The sequence below is a fragment of the Mesoplodon mirus genome, assembly GCF_964341445.2.
Source record: "Mesoplodon mirus genome assembly, chromosome: 1".
NCBI classification, from domain to species: domain Eukaryota; kingdom Metazoa; phylum Chordata; class Mammalia; order Artiodactyla; family Ziphiidae; genus Mesoplodon; species Mesoplodon mirus.
Genome location: NC_138976.1, coordinates 220,618,250 through 220,637,225, shown reverse-complemented (window position 1 = coordinate 220,637,225; position 18,976 = coordinate 220,618,250). Strand labels below are relative to the sequence as shown.

Genomic DNA, 18,976 nt, shown 5'->3' with positions numbered 1-18,976 from the left:
CTACTTTCGCTTAAAATAATGCAAGCAATTTCAATAGATCCTTACTTCTCTTTCTTGACACCTTGAATGAAAGCTACCGTGTCATAAATGATATTTGCATGAATATAATTGGTTGTTGCTTTTGTGTTGAGTTGGAGCGTACCAGTTGAGGAGAGCTCTAGTCTACAATGGCTTAGTTTTCAGATCTGCAGACTCTCCTACTGGAGCTTTGAGCTGAAATACAGATACACCAACTTTGAGAAACAAATGAAAGCTGTCACCAGTGTCAACAGCAAAAGCTGGGGGTCCATCCCACACAAATTATGGACATCTGTATTCCTAACTGGCATCCTTTCGGGCTGTGCCAGCAGAATGGCAGTGCCAAGAGAGTCTGACAGCTGTATAGAAGACTAGGTATCAGGTTTAGGTGATAGGAGACACTGATGAGACAGAGAAGTCCTTTTGGATGGAATACTCTCCATATGTTTATTATAATACTCGAGATTTTTTGTTTCAGGTAACTCAATCTAAAATATGAATGGTATTTTGTCAATACTAAATTCACTACTTCTAAAACAGATCAGTTTATGATCTTAGGAGAACAAGCGGTATGGTATTGATGAGTCTGTGATCAGAAGATCGTTGGCAAAGATGCCTACAAATAGTTAACAAGGTAATGGTAAGAAATGTTGACCTTGATTTGTTTAGCTAAGATGTAAAGATTTTTGAAGGTCAAAGGTGTCCTTGTGTAGTGTTTTGGAGTCTAACTGTGTCTGACCCTCTAACATTAAGCTGCTGTGGCCTGCAGTTTTGAAGAGTGAAGCAAACCAGGGGGAAAGAGAGAAGGGGGAGAGAACAGGAAATGGAGTGAGGTGTTTCAGGAAGTTGTCAGGGGTTGACTGATTGACTCCAGATGGAAAAGGTCAGCCTTCGTGACCCAGGAAATACTCACTGGGGGAAAGAAGTTGGCTTGTGGAAGGGGAAGGCCTGGGAGGGAGACGATGCTGGAATGCACAGTCCACTTCCTTCAGTCTTCAAACATTCAGAAACGTTAACTTCTCTGAATAGAATAATATCAGTGTTGTCATCGTTCATCAGAAAACAGTGAAGGAAGTTAAACTCGAAGCTTTGAATGTACCAAATGGATCTTCACCTCCATAATGTAGTTCACTCTTCCAGAAGGAGAGTGAGTGTATGGAAAAGTCAATATTTGTGTGTGTCTCCATGTATAAGAAAAACAACCATTCCTAAAAAAAAAAAGAACCACCACCAAACATGTCTGGTTTCACGTGGTGGAGTTTGTGTATCAAATCCTTTACATTTTATAAATTCAGTTAAATTGGCAGGCTCTCTTAGATCCCTCAAAGTCTAAGATATTTGGAATATTAAAAACGGGAACTTGCCTCATATCTATATATATACAGGCACACGCACATACATTTGGACATAATTTAAATTCTTGTAATAAATTTTGCAGACACTGAAATAATTCAGGTTAATTCCCTTGCTGTCATGAGAGGCCAGTGCTAGCCAGCAAGAGATTAAAATTTATTTCCATTGTTAATAGAAAATAATGAAGTGCATCTGAACCATCAGGGTATGTCATTCGGGAAATGTTCTCTTTGGAACCAAGTCTCACTCCACCCAAATGGACAATGATGAAATCAGCTGGCTCAAGAAAGCCCCATATTTTGTGGCAGGAATGCACGAGGAGCGTTCAAGTACAGTATAACACGGAGCTTGTGGAATGAATTAACGTGGTCTCGGAGAGAACGCTCTTCACATCCGCATCATCTTCACACAGGTTGAGGTTCCCCTCCTGCGCCTAGCACAGCTCGTTAGCAGTTAAAGCCTGAAGCACCCTCTCGTTTTTGGTTTTTTCCAGGGATGACAGCTATGTCTTTTTTTTTTTTTTTTTTAACTTGTGTGTTGAAGGATGGGAACAGTGTTCCTGATCAAGGGAACAGCAAGTATTAAGCTGAGGAGTGGATGTGGTATTTTATGCATATAAACTAAGACATACTCTTTCTTTGGTCTTACCTGAATAATGTGATGAAATCAGCATCCTTCCAGTCACAAAGACTAAGAGTGATTTTGGAGCCTACCTTCTTTGCCACCCCTGCATCTTAACAGCTATGTCTCTGAAAATCCATTCACGCACACAATTTACAAAAGTGATCCGATTCCTCTTTTTTTACTCCGCTTTGTCCTATTATTTTCTGCGGATAAGCAGAAACAGAGGTGATTGCTTTCAGCTTTCGTGTTCATCTTAACCCCTCTCTCCCTTTGACTATGATTCCATCCTGTGCTCTGCTGAGAGGCCCTGATAAGAGCTTGTGCCTCGTGCCCTTGCAGGGAGTGATGGATGTCTCTGTCTTATGGTTGCCACTGCAGGATAGGAACTTTCTGGAAGGCCTTTCCCCAGACTCTTACCATGTTAACATGGACACAATTGAAAACAGACCTGGCGCTAGACAGGCTGCATCCCTGACTTGTGAGCAATTACACTGATAGAATTTTCTGAATGACAACGGAGTTTCCTTTAAGTTCATTCTGGTGTCACAGGGAGGCAGGGACACCGAATCGGTGGTGCCGTCACAAGTGAGGAGCTGAGGTGTGGGAGAGACACTAGCCAACCAGGAACACAGTGTTCTGTGGTCTTAGAATCTCTAGGGCCTGACATAATAATACCCAATACATACCAGGAGCTCAGGGAATGCTTTGGAGTTGGTAAGCACAGCCATTTATGTCCATGTAAAAATTCCTGTATGCCACTGTTATGCCATGGCACCAGGCTAGGTGAAATACTTTGTGGACTCATGAGTTTAGGGGTTCTCCCAAACCCTTATTATATTACAATACATATAAAAATTCCTTTTAGAGATACCATCTGAAATCCTATTTAAGGTTAAAAAAATTCAGGAGAGTGTTGCCTTGGCAAGGGGTAGAGGGTAGGGTGGACTGAAAAGGGGCACCAGGTAACTTTCTGGGGAGATAGAAATGTTCTATACTGTGATATGGCGTGGGTTACCTAGCTGTATCCCTTTTGTCAAAATTGTGCAGCTAAGATTTGTACATTTCAATGCATGTAAATTTCACTTTAAAAGGGGGGGTTCATTCTATTTATTTTGTTTGCTTGAAATAATTCATAGTAAAAAAAAAAACTTTAAGTGCTGTGGAGTGAATCTTCTTTCATGTTAAGAAGTAAGGCAGGGTCAAGGTTTGTCCCCACATTGTTTAATAAGTAAGGAAGGGATGGCAGAAAATTTCCAAGTAGCATATCAGTGAATTTCATTTGGGAGTGGACAGGAAGAGCCATTTTTAAACACAGCTCTTCATTACATATCTATTCAATGCCTTTCCTCCGGCCTATACATATACATGAATATGTATGTAACAAGTTCCTTTCTCAAAAAAAAAATGGCATGTGTAACTACCAAGTAGACTGGTTTCTAGGATGACTCACCTTCCTGGGTCAGTAAGTAGGTGGTGGATATGCCCAAGTCAACGCAGTTCTGCTGTGCTTTCCCACTGTTCCTTGGCCGGTCGCCACCTCTTTGAACTCCTCCTGCACCCTGATCTGCAGCACACACACACACAGAACTCAATCTGACCTCATTCTGTGTGCTACTTGCTTTGCTTGTTTGCCATGTTTCTCCAACCTGCAAGTAAGCTCTCTGAGGGTAGGGACTATGCCTTGTAACTTTTGTGGTCACCTAGCCCCTGAGTCCCCCTTGCTGGAGCCTCCCCTGTGGGAGGGGCTCAGTGAGTAATATCCTCTGTCCTATGGACTGGCCAAACAAGGCAGGGGCGAGGCACCTAGGATGGGAACTCATCCATAAATGCTTTACGTTTATTTTCTCATTTTATCCTTATTTTATCTCATTCAGTCCTCAAGATAGGCATCATTGTGTATGTTTTACAGATAAGGAAAGTGGACATCCGAAAAGGTTAAGTATAATTCTTCAAAGGTTCTAAGTTAGGAAGTAGCAGGCATGGGATTTGAGTTCCGTTTTGTTGGACTTTAAATCATGCCCTTCCACTACTCCACACCCATCTCTTCCCTTTCGTCTGGTTAGATGCTAAATGTCCTACATTTTCAACACTGAATTCCGAAACCTTACCTTCTCACCCAAGGTCTGAGCATCTCCGCCGCTGCTCTCCAGCATGGGGGACACCAGGTACATCAGGACATCAGGCAGCATGTCCATACCCCAGCATTACTTTGGCACACATCAGATGTTCAGGAACCCATTCCTGAAAATTGAGAAATGACCTCCCAGCTGGTGTTTCCGTCTTAGCTTCCTGACCACGCACAATCTGCTCCTTGACTGCAGCCCGAAGGGTCACCTGGGAATGATCGTCCAAGTCCTTTGATAGAGATGAGGTTCCTAGAACCAGCCAGTCAGATTGCCAGCTTCCACACTTCATCACCCGGGCATAGTTGGAGCACAAATACGTGATAGCACATGGGCGAAAGGCGGCGTCTCTTTCTAGGATGCTCTGCTATTGTTACAGGAAAAGGCTAACCTGTTGAGATGCCAGGAGCATGGCTCATCCCAAAGTTCTGGTCTGTCTCTTGTTAGCCTCATGGAAGTCTGGCAAAAGCATTTTGCAACTTTTATGACTTTCTGAGAAATTAACTCACCCCCCCCCCACCTCTTATCCTTGAAATCTGCAGGTCGTTTTGTCAACAACGGTGAACGTGGATGGACACGTGCTGGCTGTTTCCGACAACATGTTTGTTCATAACAACTCAAAGCACGGGCGGAGAGCAAGAAGGCTGGACCCATCCGAAGGTAGGGCTCTCTGCTGTCCAGGCTGAGCCTGGCAGACAAATGATGTTCACAGATTTCCTTGTTTGAATTTCAAATTGATGTCTCTGAGTAGGAGTGGAGAAAGTACACAAGACCATGTGGATTTAAAAATGCAGCTGTAAACAGTGACTTCTGCCTGCTTTCATGTAAGCCCCACACATCTCCCAGCCAATGTTCAGGCCCCCATGCCTCACTGGCCCTTTCATTCAGTTCTGTGGGTTTTTCTTTTTTTCCTTTTTTTGCTAGAGGGGCATTTCAGGCAAATGTAGGCCTATGACATCTTAGTTAAACAGGAACATTACCGTGCCAGACGTGTATGAATAAGTGTCAGATGTGCCCTTAAACAGATTGTGGGCAAAACAAAACAATGTGCAGAATGAAACTGACACTAATTGATTTTTGTTTGCTTGGACAAGAAGAAATCATGGTCTGCTCTGGGTAGTTTTCCAAGTGCGTTAAAGTAATTAGAAATACTGGTAACTGTTAAACTTCAAGTTGTCCAAGAAAATAAAGTATATGGAGGAAGATAACTGACAAACCTAAGTAAATCCCATCTACATTCTTTTTTCCCCATTCCTCAACTCATTAGTGTACAACTCAACTCTTGTAATATAGAATGAATGGCTAAATGGGCCTCCTATTTTAGTGTGATGTCTTGCTGTATACTGCCCACCAGACCCCACCCCATCTTGGCCCTTAAAATGTGTCTTGTATCGTTTCAAACAGGAATTAATGAACTGAAAGAAAATGATTGAATCAGTAAAGAATTTGGAGTGGTGTTAATTCTCCCACAGTGGGCACTGAAAGGGGGGAAGAAAATCCCAGGGTTCAGAACTAGGAACCCATCCAGTTTCTTTTGACTGATTGGATGTGATTGGCTGGCTGTTCAAAGGGGGTTCATGTTTTTGGAGTCCTGCCAAAGTTCTCCTCCACCTTTGACCCTGTCAACTTTGGAAATGGAGTGATGGATTGACTTTAGTTATGGCCTGAAAACCATATTGGGTTCCTGTTGGGATGTAAAGTCCAGAGGCCTTGAACATATGGAAGAAGGAGGGAAAATCCTTCCTACAACGTTAGGCAAGTGATTAGAAATTGTCTCTTGATAGAGCTGAAAAAAACCTTCAACCCTGATAGATTTTGCTTTCTCCTTCTCTCTCTAGCACATTAACAGACCTTGTAGATCTTAACATCTCGGGACAGAGGAGGTGGGGAGAGAAAAGGGATTTACACATTTGTAGTGTGATCAACTTATTAAAATATGGGGAAAAACAACAGAGTTTTAAAAGCACCTTTTGCACAATTGGCCATTTTCATATATACTGGTCAACTCATTAGGCTTTAATGACCTGGTGAAAACCAACAACCAATTAGGGAATGAGGGTAAGTCAGCAAAGCTCAACTTGAACTTCTGAGATGACCAAGAGCTTTCAAGAGAAGCCAGCCCCCAAACTCCAAACGTCAACCACCAAAGGGCAAACCTGACTTCTTCTTTCCTATCTTCTTAGCTACTCCATGCATCAAAGCCATTAGCCCGAGTGAAGGCTGGACCACCGGAGGAGCCATGGTCATCATCATTGGGGACAACTTCTTTGATGGCCTCCAAGTGGTGTTTGGGACTATGCTTGTATGGAGTGAGGTAGGCGAAGGCAACTCGCTTCCCTGATTTTCTTTGCCCCAAAGATTGTTTTGATCTGGGGAAACTAGTAATTCTGCAGTGCCAGCAGCAGGAACATACACTACTGAGTACCTATTATAAGTGGGGCACCAGGATTAAAAGACACGTAAGCCACAGGTTACTGCAGGCATGGATCCCTTAAAAAAGATAAATATTCACTGCAGTACTGTTTATAATTGTGAAAAATTAGAAACTGGCTGGATACTGGATAATAGAAGAATGGTTAAATGATGAAGTGTCATCATTCATTTAAAAATTTTATTTGAAATATTTTTCATGGCACAGGAAAAGGGAACATATGCTATAATGCTAAGCGAAAAAAAACCAGGACAACAGTATCTATGGATGTAAAATCTAATTATATAACACACAACCATAGAAGAGTACTGAAAACATGCCAAAGATGAATAACGGTTGTCTCTGGGTTATGCAATGTTAACAGTTTTCTCTTTATTTTTCTGTAATTTCCAATTTTTCTACTGTGATAATGAGAAAAGCAGCAGAACAAGTTACAAAAAGATATGCAACAGTGCTAAGTTTGTAACAGAAATTGCCAAATCAATTTGCGAGGTCATGGCAGTGTAGGAACGAGGGAAGGGAATGATGACAGGGATGGGGGCGGGGTGGGCACAGGAGGTGAGAGGGGCTTGAGCTGGGCTGATAGGAAGGGAAGCGTACACAGGTTGGGTTGAAAGGAACTTCCAGGGTGAGAGAGAGAAACACATGAGACACAGGGACAGGGCATTCAAAGCATCTGGGGTGTCATGAGTGCACCAGTTTGCCCTGGATGGGGGAGGGGTAGCAGCAGGAGATGCTCCTGTGCTCAGTATCTCCATGATAACTTGTATAATAGGTATTCTATTTCTCTGCCTGTTCATTCCTCAGCTAATAACTCCTCATGCCATCAGAGTGCAGACTCCTCCTCGGCACATTCCTGGAGTAGTAGAAGTGACATTATCTTATAAATCCAAACAGTTCTGCAAAGGAGCTCCAGGGAGGTTCATTTACACAGGTGGGTGAGAAAATGATTCCAAGGGAGACTGGCTCCCGGTTCACCTTTGCTCTAGTTCCTACTCTTTACACTTTATAATCATTCTAACTCTTCTAGGTCTTTCTACCGGTGTGGGAAGTGTGGACTGGGTGATAGGCATTGAACGGGGACATGTGAACCTGATTCTAAATTTGTATTTTATGTAAGCAATTTCTGCAGTCTGGGAGATGGTCATGGCACCTCATTTCAGGAGTCCATCCTTATGAATTTAATTCAGCTGGAACCATGCTAGAATAGATTTTTATCCAAGCAAATCAGATTAAAAAATTCAACAAAGTTGCTGGCTATAACTAAATTTTCTTGAAAAGGATTCAAGAAAGTTGCCTAATGATGCTGCAGAGTGATTCAAATGATTTTAAAATTTTATGAAAGTAGAAATTATCTAATTGGTTCAATATTTGTTGAATGCCTACATTGTATCTACTACTTTTTTCCATCTGGTTAAAGGGACAATGACATAGAAGACATGGTCCCTATTTGGAAATTTAGAAACTATTGGAAGAGGCAATGGTACATTGCACAGAACAGCAGGAGAGTTAGAGTGTTCAAAATGTTTAGTATTTCCAGTGAATGGAATACGAGTTTCAGGAAGAGTGACCTTAATGTGGACTAGAGTAGTGGGATGAGGTTTCAAGGAGGAGGTGAAATTGAAGACCATTTTTAAGGATGGGGAGGATTTGGATAGGTAAAGAGAAAAAGGAAGAGAGTTTCAACTATGGGACTCTTACGTGCAAAGGTGCAAAGGGTGACGTGTGCTTATATCTGGAGGAGAGAAGGCTGGTTCAACAGCTGTGGGGATCCACTTAGGTAGAACTTATACCAGAACTTAGCTGAGATGAGCTAGGCATGGCAGGGAAGGAACCATAAAACAGCTCAAAAGTTCTGTATGGGGCTTCCCTGGTGGTGCGGTGGTTGAGAGTCCGCCTGCCGATGCAGGGGGCACCGGTTCGTGCCCCAGTCCGGGAAGATCCCACATGCCGCGGAGCGGCTGGGCCCGTGAGCCATGGCCAGTGAGCCTGCGCGTCCAGAGCCTGCGCGTCAGGAGCCTGTGCTCCGCAACGGGAGGGGCCGCAACAGTGAGAGGCCCGCGTACCGCCAAAAAAAAAAAAGTTCCGTATGGTGCCTAAAACAGGGTCACGTGACATTAAACAAGGTCACATGACGAAAAGCCTGGGGAATAGACGTAAAAAAAGCCTGCGGAAGTGATGTAAAGCAGGGTCGCATGAAGTAAAGCCTGGAGAACTGATGTAAAGTTCATGTTTATAGAGACAGAGAGTCGCATGGTGGTTACCAGAGCTGGGGGGATGGGGGCAATTGTTGTTTAATGGGTACGGAGTTTTAGTTTTGCAAGATGCAGAAGTTCTGGAGGTTGGCTGCACAGCAAAGTGAATGTACTTAACACTACCGAACTGCACATTTAGAAGTGGGTTAAAAAGGTAAGTTTTGGGGCTTCCCTGGTGGCGCAGTGGTTGAGAGTCCGCCTGCCGATGCAGGGGACGCGGGTTTGTGCCCCGGTCCGGGAGGATCCCACATGCCGCGGAGCGGCTGGGCCCGTGAGCCATGGCCGCTGAGCTTGCGCGTCCGGAGCCTGTGCTCTGCAACGGGAGAGGCCACAGCAGCGAGAGGCCCGCGTACCGCAAAAAAAAAAAAAAAGTAAATTTTGTTATGTGTATTTTACCACTGTTTTAAAAAATGAAAAAAAGGCCTTGTATGGGAGCTAGGACTTAATTTGGCAAGATCTAAGATGACATTGAAGGTTCCTGTGTGAGGGAGAGTAACTCAAAGCTGTTATCTTAGGAAAAACGAATGCTGTTGATATATAAAGACTGAGTTAGGGGAACAGCTGAGGGCAGGGAGATCAACTAGAATATTGTTATTTTGAAGAGAAGATAAGGGGAAAGAAAGAAATATAGAAATCAAGAAACTATATCAGACATATTATGAATTTCTAATAATATTATAGTGTATTCTTTCTCATTTGGACTTAACCTCCTGTTCTTGTTTAAGCGTAAATGTCAGGTTAGATATCAGTTAGGAGTAGGTGGAAGAGGGTGATTTTTAGGTATATATTTAACATTTTGCCTCTGAGGTTTTCTCTCTGCGATAGGCACATCTTGGTTGGGTTACCTTTTTTTGTGGCTCTATGGAAGACTCTATTGCAGTTGCAATAAAATATTTACTATTCTAGCTCCAAAGGGACATAGTTTTTGAGTCATTTAAATGAGCATTTATTACATGCCTACCATGGGCTGGCACCACTCTGGGCTCTGGGATATAGAAGTGGGCAAGATAAAGCCCTCCATCTTAATAAAGCTTGCATTCTAGAGGGGGAGACAGACAACAAGAACATACATGATATAATTTCAGATAGTGACAAGGACGGGATAGAGAATGAGGGAGGGTCTCTCTGAGGAAGGGGCATTGAGCAGAGACATGTATCGCAGGTGTGGAAATCTGTCTGCCTCCGTCCTTATCTTTCTGACCTCCTGTCCTCTCCATTCACATTTCCTCTGTCCCTGGACCTCCTCGGGGCTGTGTTTTCTGTTTGGTTCACCAGCGTTAGCTAGAATAGTACCTGGCAGTCAATGAATTGGGGGCAAGTGTCTCAGGTAGAGAACAGATGACAGCCTGAGAGGTGGGAATAAGCCTGATTTTTTAAAAAAGGAGCCCACATAACAGTAAAAATAATAGATGTTATGTTACATGTAAATCCAGAAATTTTAGAGATAATGAGACATCGAAGAGCATCTGGTCAAACTCCCTCTGTTGCAGGTGAGAAAACTGAGACCCAGGGAGAAATGACTTGCCCATTGAATTCAGTGTGGAGTCAGAACAAGGACTCAGGGCTCTGGCCATCCTGTCTGGTGACTTCTGTTTAGCAATGCAGTGTCGGCAAATAGTTCTGTTTTCCTGGTGTGCTGAGACATCGTTGACTTATTCCTGAAGCAAATATCAGTTGAAAGTGCCCGTTCTGCTCAGCCCTGTGCTCTGTGCTGGGGACGCTGCAGACCAGTCAGACCAGGGGGAACCTTCCTTCCTCAACGTTATGATATAGTGAAATAAACATGAGCTGCTCATGCTCTGGGGTCAGACTGGCTGGATGCACAGCTTGGCTGGCCTCTACATAGTTTTAAATCTTGTAGGAGTGACTTAACCTCTTAGTTTCCCCATCTAGAAAATGGGCTACCTACCTTCCAGACCTGTGATGAGGACTAATACAGTGCATGGCAACAGTGGTGTGCCGGTAAAGGTTTAACAGCCAGCTCTCCAGGGAAAAGGGGAGGGGGAGCATTGGTTTGTAGCATTTGCTGATTTCCATGGTGCAGGTACTCTCGCCATGGCTGATTTCAAGCTACCAGTATGACATCAGCTAGCTCACAGCATTCCTGAAAATTTAACAACCTGCTCTCATGAGCTGGTACACACCAGGTCTAGAGCACCTCTGCATGTAAAGCATTTGAAATAGAGAGCAACTGTATCTTATTATTCAAAAGGTGTATATTATTAATATTATTATTGCTATTACTGTTATCATCACGGAGGCTGACTTGAACAAGGAATTACAAATGTGACGAGTTGTATAGGATGCTGGGGATATATGTCAGAGGAATCTTAAAATGATAGGGAAGGTTAAGGACAGTTCAAACACATGAAACAGTATGTGCAAAGGCCCTGTGGTAGGAAAGAACATGGGATATATTTGATGGCAACTATGAACAAGGAAGAAAGAATGTTAAAGAGAGGTTGGGTTCAAGCTGGAAGAGAGGGTTGAGGCTGCTTGTTTGGCTCTATCCCAAGTGCCATGGGGAGCTGTTGGAATAGTTAAAGCTGGGAGTGCCATGATCAGATTTGCCTTTTAAAAGAGTATTCTGGCTGCTGCAGTGAGAATGGCTTGGAAGCTAGGGAGGTCAGTTGGGGACCAGTGTGGTGGCCCCAGCCAGAAATGATGGCAGCTTGGCTAGAGTGCTGGTGGTGGGGACAGGCAGAAGTGGATGAAATTTAGGAGGTAACATTGACGGGACTTGATGATTGATTGGATGGGGTGAAGGTTGGGGAAGGAAGGGGAGGGGACGACTCTCGGGTTTCAGGTTTGAGAAATTGGGTGGGTAGAGCTTAGAAAAGTGACTTTTAAAAAGGTATAAAGTGCTAAGGGAGTTCAGAGGAAGGACAGAATACTTCCAGCTGGTGGGGAGGTGGGAAGATTTAATAATGTAAAGATGTCGATTAATGAATAAATTTAACACAATGCCAATCAAAGTACCAACAAAATGTTAGGGGGAACTTTACAAAAGTCCACCTGTAAGAGTAAAGGTGCTAAAGTAGGACCCCGCATTTTGAAAAATGAGAGGGCCTCACCCTACCAGACTTTAAAACCTATTTTAAGTTTCAATAATTAGAAGAATATGGGGTTTTGCAGGAACATATAGAAAGGTCATGCAACAGGAGAGAACACTTAAAAATAAACAGTTTTTGTACACACGAATAGTATAAATACAGAAGTATCTGTATGGGTGAGGAGACATCTCAAGTCAGTGTGGAAAATATGGAATGTGTAACAAACGGTGTTGGGCCAACTAGTTAAGCATTAAAAAAAAAGGTTAGATATCTAATTTCATATCATAAACTGAAACATATTTGAATTAAATATTTTTAATTAAAAATGTAGGCATTTAAAAAATTATTATAATTGAGCCTTGCTAATCTTGATCCCAAAGACAGAAACCACCAAGCATAAATATGTGATAACATAAAAAGAAAATTTTTGCGTGTCTAAGTTTCCCTCATTAAATCAAAAGGAAAAGGACTAACTGGGAACGTATTTGTTACAGATGACATATTATCTTACATATAAAAAGATTCATTCATTTGTTCAGCAAACTTCATTTTATGCCTACTCTTTGTCAGCCATTATGTTATACATTGTGGATAACCAGGTGAACATTAGATATCTTATAAATTAAGCAGAACCCCCCCCCCAAATAAAAGCTAGCAAGGTACTGGGCGGGGGGGAAGGGAGGGTGGGACGAACTGGGAGATTGGGATTGACATATATACACTACTATGTATAAAATAGGTAATTAATGAGAACCTCCTGTATAGCACAGGGAACACTTCTCAGTGCTCTGTGGTGACCTAAATGCGAAGGAAATCCAAAAAAGAGGGGATCTGTGTATACATGTAGCTGACTCACTCTGCTGTACAGCAGAAACTAACACAACGTTGTGAAGCAACTGTACTCCAATAAAGATTAATTTTAAAAAGCTAGCAAGGAGCATCAGGAATTAATTCAGGAAGGAATATAATCAAGCAATAAACATGTTTTTAAAAATCCCAACCACATTGATAATCAAATAAAAGCAAATTAAGGCAACTGCAGGATAACATTTTTTTCCCTATCAAGTTGGCAAAGTTTTTTTTAAACAAATGAAAATGCCTAGGATGGCAAAATTAGAGGAAAGTGGGGACTTTCTAACATCCTGCTATAGGAAGGTAGATGGCTTCAGGAGAGTACCCTAATGGTACTAGCCTTAAAAAAGTGTGTGTACCCTTTAACCCAACAATTCTACTTTTAGGAATGTATACTTGGGAAATAATTAAGTTTGCCTGAAGGTTGTTCATTGGAGCACTGTTCATAATCGTGAAAAATTAAAAGCATTCTTAGTGTCCATTAGGGAACTCATTAAATAAATAACAAAACATCCTTATACTGAAACACATTTTAGATATTAAAAGTAATGCTGTGGATGGATATTTAGTTACATGAAAGATGTTGGTGATTTTTTTTTAAAAAAAGCTTAAAAACTGTATGTCCAGTATGGTCCAATTATATATATATGTATATGTATGTATGTGTGTATATATATATATATGTATGTGTATGTATATATATGTATTATGTGTATATATATATACATACACATATATATATATATATGAAAAAGAGTAGTTGCATTAAAAAACCCAAGGTATGAAAGCCTGCATACCAAGGTGTTAACAGTGGTGGCTTCTGGATGTTGATATTATTATTTAATTTTTTTCATTTTCTTTACTTATATTTATTATTTTCTAACAAAATGAAGTAATTTTAAACTCAAAATTAAATGAAGAAAATCTATAAGAAATTAGCATCACACATTTAAATACGGAAACAGCACACATCGGCAGTCTTGATTCTTTAGGTACAAAGAAAGTATTTCCAGATGAAGCAGTGAAACTTCATCCTTCTCGCCTTTGAGAAGGAAGGACCTCAGGAGGCAGTTAGGGGTGAGGAGAGTGGGGACGCAGACGTGTACGCTTTCGCAGTCAGAGAAGAAAACAGAAATACAAACGCGGTCCAGGATGGCTCAGGAGCCTGGCCACTCTCCCTAAAAACTTCCGCTTTGAGGTTCCTGGGCCAAATGCGACTCAGGTTGGTGGAGGCAAGCGGCTGATGTTATCCAGAGAGAGGACCAGACACCACAGGAAGTGGATGGGTGGTCTCTTTTCTGGTCCACTCAGCTAGCAGCCACTAACATGTAAAGCTAATTTACAACCCACTGGGAATCTTAGACCAACAGCTGGAAAGGCAGTGGCTTCGCCCCGGTGACTGAAGATGGGGCTGGGGCCTCCTCCAGGGAGCCTGCAGGATCGTGGTGGCCTTCTCCCTGTGAGGCGTTCCAGCCAGCCTGGCCTCAGAGCCACACGTTGTGAGTCCCTTGGGAATCAGCTCCTCCAGTCCCAGCCAGTGCTACTACAGGAAGATGCTTCAGAGACCACTGAAGGCTGAGACACAACACTCAGCTCCGTGGTGAGGTGGGAAATATCACATTGATGCCAGAGGAAAGGGAAACCCTGAACCTAGAGGGTTTTAGTGGGGATGGAGTGAGATTCCGGGATGGGATGGGATCTAAGAGGAGGGACAGCGGACTCAGCCACAAGACCTGCTTTTGGATGTGGGCTGTGTCATCCACGTCTTGTTTGTCCTTTTGTCAAGTCACCTAACCTCTCTGAGCCTCATTTTCTTCATCTATAAAGCTCTGGTGCTAATTATACTATGACCCATAGATGTTTCCCGAGTTTGGCTGAGGATAAGAATCATGCTGGGCCCCGCTCCAGACATATCGAATTGTACTCTTCTGGGAGGGTCTGAGAATCTGTGTTTTAAACAAAGAAATGAGTTTGGGAAACCTGAGTCCTGCTCATCAGGCTGCTGCAGTGACTTCCTGGCTTGTAAAGTGTTCGACAACATGGGGCAGTTCTTTTGAGACTGAGTCATTTACACCACGAACGCAATAGTATTTACTCGTAAGTGGAATCTTCTAGAAAGAGACTCAAAAAGCAGGAGGTAGGATGGCAGCCTCCAGAAAACCTCCCCTCCCTCAGCCGCCACCCCACCACACACATCTTATGGTTCATGGTCCAACTGTTGATGGTTCCTGTATCCAAGGATGCACCACCACAATAAACCCAAGCCTGTTAGATGGAATTTTACCTGGTATAATTAGACAAGATGCAGTAATCAGCTTCCCACAGTTGTTGCTGCCAAGTACAATATAAACAACATCAGGGCTCTGAAAAGCAACACGTTTTCTTCACACATGTGACTTTGCCGGTCTATTTTCCTCCAACCACGATTTGCTAAAGTGCAGCCTGCTGCTGCAGCGTCAAGAGATCCACACCAGAATCCAGCTCATCAGGAAAGGTCCCATTTCCTCTATCTGGTCTGAGACCTAGAGATGGTACCAGCCGAGGCTTAGTGGGGAAGAGATCCCCTATACCCCTTGCAGACTTTTCTACAAAAAACTGGCAGTGCAGAAATATAATCCTGGTAGGGGCACCCAATGGGACCATGCTTATTGATTGTTCAGTGTACTTCTTGTCTGTCTTGAGGATGCAGGGAGAGAAAGTCTGGAACAAGGCATTTGGGGGTAGGATTTCCACCGTCTACAATTGTAAAATCTGTACCATCCACAGAAACCAGTGAAAGATCATGATGCGTGAGTGGATGGCAGGTCACTGAGGGTATGGGAGTAAATGTGCACAGCTTTTCAGTATCTTCCTATATGGCCTTTTGCAGAGTCTGGGTTTCACATTTGATTGCTGGTTAAGTTTGGACAGAACTTATAAGAAAAAAAATGATGCCACTACTTCAGTGATCACGTCTGTCGTCTATTGAGCACGTAGGGCCAGGCTCTGTCTTTTGAGCTCATATAATCACCACCTTTTCCCATGTTAATGGTTCCATTCGTATCTCAGCTTTAGAGATGAGAATCCTGCTGCCTAAGGCCACCAAGCTAGGTCCAAACATAGCCGTCTTATCCCAGAGTTGTGCTCTTAACCATTGAACTGTGCCACTTACCAATAGTGTATAGCTTCTTCCAAGAAATTACGCTAAGGCCATTATTTGGCTTCATCCGGAGTTTTACTTGGCAAATGCCAGTGGCCTTGGCTCTCTGGCTGTTACTCTGAGGAAGTACACGGGAGACAGGCCTGGCCAGTGAGCATGGAGGGGGCTCAGAGGATGGCCTTACCCATGCCCTGGTGTTCCAGATTGCTAAATGGCTATTTCTATTTCAGTGTGATATGTAGGCTTAGAGCCCATGAAGTGCTTTGAATTCCCTAGAAGTCATAGAAATTATCCTCTTCATGAATAACTGAAATTGCAGAAGGCAAAAAAGTATGAACTCCACTTTGTTATTAAACTTGAGAAAACTTAGCATTGGAATGGAAGACAGTCAGTGATGCAGAGTTTAGAGGCCTGAATTTGAGTCTGAACTTTCCAGCAAATCACCTATTCTTCACCTTAGTTTTCTAACCTAAAAAATAGGAAGATACCTATCTTACTGGGAGGATGAAATTACATAGATATGCAAATGTATTTTGTATAGGAATATACAAATAAGAGCAAAATTTACTATTCTAAGTGTTTGGCTGTGGGATACAGAGTTCCTGGGATGAGTTCTTGGTATTCCTTCCTCACTGCTGTTTGATCAAGGGTGGACTTTGTTTTGCATGCCTTCTCTTCTGTAAAAGGTGGCTTCTTCTTGAAAGACCCACTGTATCACACCTTTCATATCTGGGTCGAGATTAGAAATTAGGGTTTTTAGGTGACAGAGAAGGCCAAGGCAGCCCGAGAGCGTGGGTGCTGTTTGCAAGTGGGTTGAAGGGGAAACAGGTTTTCAAAGGAGAGGCCGACAGGGCCCAGCCGGCCCAGGTGCAGGCTCAGGAGCTGCTTCCCAAGGTGTGCACTGAACTTAGAAGCTGACAAAACACCCTGGCTATGTAGAAACAAGTAGAAGCCAAAGGATCCACGTCAACTCACCTCCTTCCCAGAACAATTCTTATGTTTTACTTTTTTTTTTTAACATCTTTATTGGAGTATAATTGCTTTTCAACGGTGTGTTAGTTTCTGCTGTATAACAAAGTGAATCAGTTGTACATATACATATATCCCCATATCTCTTCCCTCTTGCATCTCCCTCCCACCCTCCCTATCCCACCCCTCCAGGCGGTCACAAAGCACCGAGCTGATCTCCCTGTGCTATGCAGCTGCTTCCCACTAGCTATCTATTTTACATCTGGTAGTGTATATATGTCCATGCCACTCACTCACTTCGTCCCAGCTTACCCTTCCCCCTCCCTGTGTCCTCAAGTCCTTTAGCACAAACAATTGCATTTGATTTCCCTGTTCATTATTTGGGCGAAAGCATTAATCAACAAGAAAATGGCCAAAACCAGGCAGCACTTGGGAGGAGAAATGGGAGGCCTAGATGTTTCCACAGCCCTGCCGCCCACATCATGCCCTGCACAGCCTCCTCCCCGAGGCTGGGCACAGGGCATGGGGTCCCGCTTCCACTGAGCCGCACTGCACAGATGTGCACGCTGGATGGCAACTGTTAATAGCTCACCCAGTTCACATTTCTTCTTTTTTTTTCTTATAGCATTATCCTGAAAAAAAAAATCTCATTTAAGAAATGAATCTGATTTTTAGTTAAACATACCCAATTCGGATATCATAAAGGGGCCCAAGTACCAGTTGTTCCCGGTTTGCACTAGAAACAGGTTGCATGAAGAGCCCTCCTGGTAGCCTGTAGCTTTACTGAAGTTAAAACTCCCACTGCCTGTAAAATTTGGATCCATCATTCGGCTGAGTCTGAGGAAGGATGTCTCCGTTGGAGACCCCAGAATAGGGGGCTGTTGTTTCACTAGAGACATCACAGCCTCTTAATGGCCTGGAGGTCTCAGCTGTAATATTCTAAATGCACATTACAGAGAGCAGAGCGTATTCCTAACTGCTCCGTGGTGGCATTTAGATTTACCCTTGAAATTTATCTGTAATTTTTACAGTTGTCTCCTTAACCATGTTTATTACTCCCTTCTTCAAACAATCTGTCTTGCTGCTGCAGTTTTTCTTGAAACCAAAGCGTAATTAAATATTAAATTAATATTTCATTTAAAATTAAATATCAAAGGCTTCCGTCGAATCTTTCACTTGTGCACTGCTATTTCTCACCTCGTGTTCTCATTCCTGTATCCACAAAGGCAGGTACCACCTCTTTATAATGTGTTCCTATATATTATCTTTGTTCTTTTTTTTTTTTTTACATTGGTGACACTGAACCTTTGCTACGTTGAAACAAATGGATGTAGGGAGAGATTTCAGTGAAGCAAAGGTTAAAGACAACTTAATTCAACAGCCCATGGCCTCAACTCCACCCATCTCCACTTCTCAAGGAAGAATTTCACTGCACCAAATAAGTAATAGTCCTAGAATCATATAATGCAAGAGCTTACAAGGGGTCTTCAAGGCCATTTAGCCCAACCTTTTGTTTTTGCAGAGACATAAACCAAAGTCCACCTGCCCTTGAAGGTGGTGTGATTGGTCAGGGTTAGGAATTAAGGCATCCCAGGAAAAGGCCAGCTTTATCTCCACCACACCATCAAATGCTATGAAACTATTTAACTTGGGAGCATTATAATGCCAATCGAACATAGCCTTGAATCTTGGACACCTGAGGAGTATGGCAGAAGGTAGATGAATAGATGAGAAAATTGGAAGGATTGGGAGAGAAAGAGAGGAACCAAAATCATAGCACAAAGAAGGCAGACCTCACAGGAATCAATACGTTAAGATCAAAGCACTTTGAAGACATAGACACTGAGGGAAGAGCAGAATGGAGACATCCTAAAGGTGGCATGAGGGCAGGAGCTAGTCGGTGTGCATGCAAATTCCTCCCCAGGCAAACAAGGCTGTTTTACTCCTTCCTGTCCTGTCAATAGAGAGTAACTGTCTTTGACCAGAGCTGTGCGGAGAGGTGTTCCTCATGCATGTTTTCTCCTCGGCCTGCACATCAAAGTCCATCTTCTGATCTGGCAGTCACATTACATAGACTTTAGTGTTCTTGAGCAGGATTCTTTTTCCATTGCTTTCTTTATTCTTGGAGAAGGTTGGAATTTACACTTAGGACTGGAGAG

At 42.9% G+C, this 18,976-nt stretch overlaps 1 protein-coding gene across 1 annotated transcript in view; it reads left to right on the top strand.

The window, feature by feature from the left end:
• EBF2 (EBF transcription factor 2) overlaps positions 1-18,976 on the top strand; it is a gene marked incomplete at both ends in the record, with an annotated part of 191,899 nt that overhangs the window by 146,547 nt on the left and 26,376 nt on the right. The window contains 3 exons of the mRNA XM_082616105.1: positions 4,661-4,778; positions 6,302-6,432; positions 7,357-7,483. Coding sequence (XP_082472231.1) covers positions 4,661-4,778; positions 6,302-6,432; positions 7,357-7,483 — 376 coding nt within the window. The remainder of the gene's footprint in view (positions 1-4,660; positions 4,779-6,301; positions 6,433-7,356; positions 7,484-18,976) is intronic.